The sequence below is a fragment of the Arachis hypogaea genome, chromosome 8 (genome assembly GCF_003086295.3).
Source record: "Arachis hypogaea cultivar Tifrunner chromosome 8, arahy.Tifrunner.gnm2.J5K5, whole genome shotgun sequence".
Classification (NCBI taxonomy): Eukaryota; Viridiplantae; Streptophyta; class Magnoliopsida; order Fabales; family Fabaceae; genus Arachis; species Arachis hypogaea.
In genome coordinates this window covers 47,129,887-47,135,175 of record NC_092043.1, presented here as the reverse complement: position 1 = coordinate 47,135,175, position 5,289 = coordinate 47,129,887, and the positions used below count along the sequence as shown (strand labels likewise).

General features: G+C 34.2%; 1 protein-coding gene across 1 annotated transcript; it reads left to right on the top strand.

The window, feature by feature from the left end:
* Nucleotides 1–1,033: 1,033 nt before the first annotated feature.
* LOC112707899 (G-type lectin S-receptor-like serine/threonine-protein kinase SD2-5) lies at nucleotides 1,034–4,792 on the top strand. The gene has a single exon (XM_025759927.3). The coding sequence runs from the start codon at nucleotides 1,998–2,000 to the stop codon at nucleotides 4,458–4,460; it is 2,463 nt and encodes an 820-aa protein (XP_025615712.1). The 5' UTR covers nucleotides 1,034–1,997; the 3' UTR covers nucleotides 4,461–4,792.
* Nucleotides 4,793–5,289: the final 497 nt, after the last annotated feature.

Sequence of the window (5,289 nt, the reverse complement as noted above, 5' to 3'; positions counted from 1 at the left end):
CATTAAAATATATTTTGTAAACAAATAATTTTTTAACAAACTCAATTTTAAGACAGATTAGATTTCAAAAAATATAATTTAGCTAAATTAATCTTCTTATATAAAGATCAAAATTTATTCAATACTAAAATTCTTAATTTAAAATTAAGTATCTATTGTTATTTATTTATTTCATAAGTAAAAAGCATTACATAAAATTGTGTAATTTATTTAAAATACAATAAATATTTAATCCAGTCTCTGTTTATTTTAAAATAGGATAAGAGAGTTTCTGTCAATAAAATATAAAAAATAGATAAATCATTCTTTTTTTCTAAGCTAGGATGGCACTTAACGTCACAATGTTAACTACACATAGATCTCATCCGTGAAGTTTGGTGACGAAATATGATGAAAGCGCTATAACTCATGTTAGTCATGGAGAAGAACCAAATTGGATATTTACTTGTTTTGACCCTATTAAATTGATAAAAAGTGATATTTTTTAATAACTTTTTTTATTTTTTAATGATTTTAATAAATTTTTAATAATAAAATTAAAAATATTATTTTTTTAAAAAAGTTATAATTTTTAATAAATAAACAAAAAATATTTTTAATTTTTAATATAATTATATTCAAATATAATTGATATGAAATATGAAACATAAATAGAGATTAAGTTAGATGTTTGGAGAGAATGACAAATAGGTCTTTAATTTTTTAAGATATTTAAATTTTTGAAGATTTAAAAATATATTTAAGTATTTTTGATCTTTTTTAAATTTGGACATATCAATTCTTCATATTTACTTGAATCTGTCAAATTTAATAGACAAATCAAATATAATTTTTTTTATACTGATTTAGTTGATACTTATACGTACATAATTTTTTTTTAAATTAAATAAATTAAACTCAAAAATCGATATATTTAAATTTTTTAAAAATTAAAAACTTAAATATATTTTTAAATTGACAGTAATTTAAATATCGCATATCAAAAAGGATCTATATATCCTTTTCTCTGTTTGTTACCGTATTAAAAAGTTGAGCGTCGATTTGGTAGTTTAACCTGCGCTATACTAAAACTCTGTTCCTACCTGTCCCCTATTTTGAACACGAAAGTTGGACTTGGAACAGAAGATGTGATTATGGATCCGTCAATTAGTCAAACCACTAGAAATTTAATAAAACCAAAGGAAGATGAAGGAAAGAACAAGAAGAAAAGAACACACACCCTTTTTATGTTCTCTTCATTTCACAACCTTAGTCAGATCCAAAGTCTCAAACCATTTTTTCTTCTCTTTTTCATGATGGCATCAAAAGGCACGTAGGAACAGAAACAACACCTAAAAGTCTAAAACAAAAACCAGACCATGATACCCTTTTGAGTTTTGAGTTTTATTTACCTTTCACAGTTACAAAACCACTTGGTTTCTCTGACTTTTCATCAGTCATTTGTGGTTGCACTTCACGTGTTTGTTTAAATGCCTCTTCTGCTTTTCCTTCCATTTTTTGCAACTTGGTGGTGCAAAATTGTCAAAGAAGACTGAAGAGTACCTTTTGTCCTACTAGTCCTTATTGCCTTGTTTTCAGAGTCAGAACTATAAGCTAAGAGTGTCCAATTCAATCTACGTTCCCTTCTTCTCAAGGTTGTCCTAGTGTCCAACCATTTTCAATCCTTTATTTCCTCTGGGTCTATCCCCTCATTCAATTCTGCTTCCTGTGTGCAAAACCAGGATTCATCAGATTCCAATGGATAAGCTTTGGTTTTTGGGGTTGGTCAATCCTTAGGTACACAATCTAATATTTGTTTATTCTTATTCTGTGTGACTGTTCATATCGTGTGTAATCAAAGTAAGAAAAACAATATTCACCTTCAAAGTTTTCCTCTAGTTTTACCATTTGTTAGTGTGTGTGTGTCCCTTTTACCAAATTCTATTTCGCAACTTCCCAGAATTTTGTTCCTTGTAAATCTCATACCACACAATAGGAAATTGGCTTATTTTGAGTAAATGATGAGAAATCATTGGTCTTTCTTTCAAATTATGGGTACCTTGGTGTTATTGGTTATCATGCTTTTGTGTGAAGTGTGTTTGGGAGGTGTCCAATTTGTTGGTAAGGTGTATCCAGGATCCATCAAAGGTGCTCAAATGAACTGGGTTGATAAGGATGGCAAGTTCCTTGCATCAAGCAGTGGGAAATTCACCTTTGGATTTGCCACCACTGCTGATGATAATACAAAGTTCCTAGTAGTGATTGTTCATGTGAAGAGCAACACTCTGATCTGGACTGCGAATCGAGCAGTCCCCGTTGTAAATACTGACGAATTTGAATTTGATGAAGAGGGAAATGTCGTCTTGAATAAGGGTGAAACCGTTGTGTGGTCTACAAACACAAGTGGCAAGGGTGTTTCTTCAATGGAATTGCAAGACAATGGAAATTTGGTGTTGCTTGGAAAGGATAATACAACAATTATATGGCAGAGTTTCAATTATCCAACAAATACATTGTTGCAAGGACAGAACTTCACAGAGGGAATGAAACTAATCAGTGATCCTAGCCCCAACAACTTGACCTATTCTCTTGAGTTCAATTCAGGAGATGTCAAACTCTATGCTGGTTTCAAGACTCCTCAGCCTTATTGGTCTACGCAGAGTGATAATCGCATGATCATCAATCAAAATGGCGGTGTGGTGGCTTTGGCAACGCTTGCCGAAAAGTCGTGGAGGTTCTATGACAAGACCAGGGCTCTTTTGCGGCAATTCATTTTTGTTAATCTTTCAGGTAATAATGGCACTTGGGTTGCTGTCTTGGGTTCAAATGGGTTAATCACTTTCTTTGATCTTGAAGCTGGAGGATCGAATTCGCCTTCCCAGGCGACAATACCACAAGGATCTTGCAATACGCCTGAAACTTGTGATCCATATAGCATCTGCACAGGGAACAATAAGTGTAACTGCCCTTCTGTTCTGCCTTGCAAGCCAGGTTTCGACTCTGCCTGCAGCGATAAATCCATCACTTTGATGAAAGGTGATTATGGACTCAATTACGTTGCGCTCCAATTTCTTAAGCCGTTTTCGAAGACCAATTTGGAAGGTTGCCAAAAATCTTGCAACGGAAATTGCTCATGCCTTGCCATGTTCTTCCACCTTAGTTCAGGAAACTGTTTCCTATTGGATGACATAGGTAGTTTTCAGAAACCTGGCACTGATTCTGGTTATGTTTCTTACATCAAAATCTCTAGTGATGGAAGAGGTAGTAGCAATGGGGGTAGCGGAGGTGGAAGTAGCAATAAGCACACTATAGTCACAGTGATCATTGTCATAGTAACACTGCTTGTGATTTCTTGCTTGATCTTTGTGGGAATTAGGTGCTACCGGAGGAAGCCAAATGTACCCGAGTCACAAGAGGAGAATTCGGAAGAGGACAACTTCTTGGAGAATCTAACAGGTATGCCAATCCGTTACAGCTACAAGGATCTAGAAGCTGCTACAAATCACTTCTCTGTAAAGCTTGGACAAGGCGGTTTCGGCTCGGTTTACAAAGGAGTGCTACCAGATCGGACTCAAGTAGCAGTGAAGCAGTTGGAAGGTATTGGCCAAGGGAAAAAAGAGTTTAGAGCTGAAGTAAGCATCATTGGAAGCATCCATCACTTGCACTTGGTTAAGCTCAGAGGATTCTGTGTTGAAGGTACTCACAGGCTTCTTGCTTATGAGTACATGGCCAATGGATCATTGGACAAATGGATATTCAAGAAGAACAATGGTGAGTTTCGGTTGGATTGGGATACAAGGTTCAACATAGCGCTCGGCACAGCAAAAGGTCTCGCTTACCTTCACGAAGATTGCGACTCAAAGATCATCCATTGTGACATCAAGCCGGAAAATGTGCTTCTAGATGATCATTTCATGGCGAAAGTATCCGATTTTGGCCTGGCTAAGCTTATGAACCGAGAACAAAGCCATGTCTTCACAACTCTAAGAGGAACTCGAGGGTACCTCGCCCCCGAGTGGATAACAAACTACGCCATATCAGAGAAGAGTGATGTTTACAGCTACGGAATGGTGCTTCTAGAGATCATCGCCGGAAGGAAGAACTATGATCCATCTGAAACCTCAGAGAAATCACATTTCCCAAGCTACGCCATGAAGATGATGGAAGAAGGGAAACTGAGGGAAATCCTTGACTCAGAGTTGAAAGAAGATGTAAATGATGAAAGGGTTCATATAGCTATAAAAGTTGCATTGTGGTGCATACAAGAAGACATGGCAATGAGGCCTTCAATGACCAAAGTAGTGCAAATGCTGGAAGGTCTTTGCACTGTTCCTAAGCCACCAACAAGTTCTGCTAACCTGGGTTCTCGCCTTTTCACCAATGTCTTCAGTCTCAGTGAAGGAGCCACAACTTCTTCAGGTCCATCAGATTGTAACAGTGATGCATATCTCTCTGCTGTTCGTCTTTCAGGACCAAGATAACACTGCCTCTACCATGTTATTTCTACTTGTTTTGTTTCCTATACTGAACGGATCCAATGTTAAAATTCCCTATTATTGAATAGAGTGTATGATACATAGAATTGATCAAACACTCTATTCAATGACAGAGGAATATGTTTCAGTTTTGTATACGAGACAATAGTAAATACAAATAGCAAATCTCTTTCTTTCGTTGTTGTAATGTTGAGGTAAAGTTGGTATTAATGCAGTTTTCTTTTTTAGGATTAGTTATTGGTAGGTATATAGAGCTTTCATGTACCCTGCCTCTTGTAAATTTTGTAATGTGAATGGAATCCCTGCTCTATGATCAATCTAACTCTAACTTCATATTTGTTACAATTTCAATAGTAGAAAAGAATTCTAAACTTTAACAGAATAGTTATTGGTATACATATTAACAATATTTTTATAGGTCCCTTCAATTCGACCATTTATAAATTTAATTTTTGTTTTTAGTAACAAAATTTATTTATTTTTATTAATATTTGGCTAATAAAGATATTTTTATACCATCTTAATAGTATAAAAATAAAGTATTAATTTAAGGTGTTGATTAATATTAATAAAAAATATTAGTGATTTAGGAGTTTAATATTTTTTATTGTTATTCATAAAATATTACCATACTGTCAAGTGATTCAGGAGTTAAATTTATAAAATTTAACTGAAATTTCAAAATAGTAAAGACATTAAAGGGCAAACTTTTCATTCTAAAAAGATAAATTACCAATTCTTAATTAAGAGAGATTTGAGCTTTGAAAACATTTTAACAATAAAAATCGTAAACTAGTTTACATATACAAAACAA

What these genes read in the sequence shown, in the direction of transcription:
- LOC112707899 (XM_025759927.3), top strand. Translation starts at nt 1,998, where the DNA reads ATGATGAGAAATCATTGGTCTTTCTTTCAAATTATGGGTACCTTGGTG.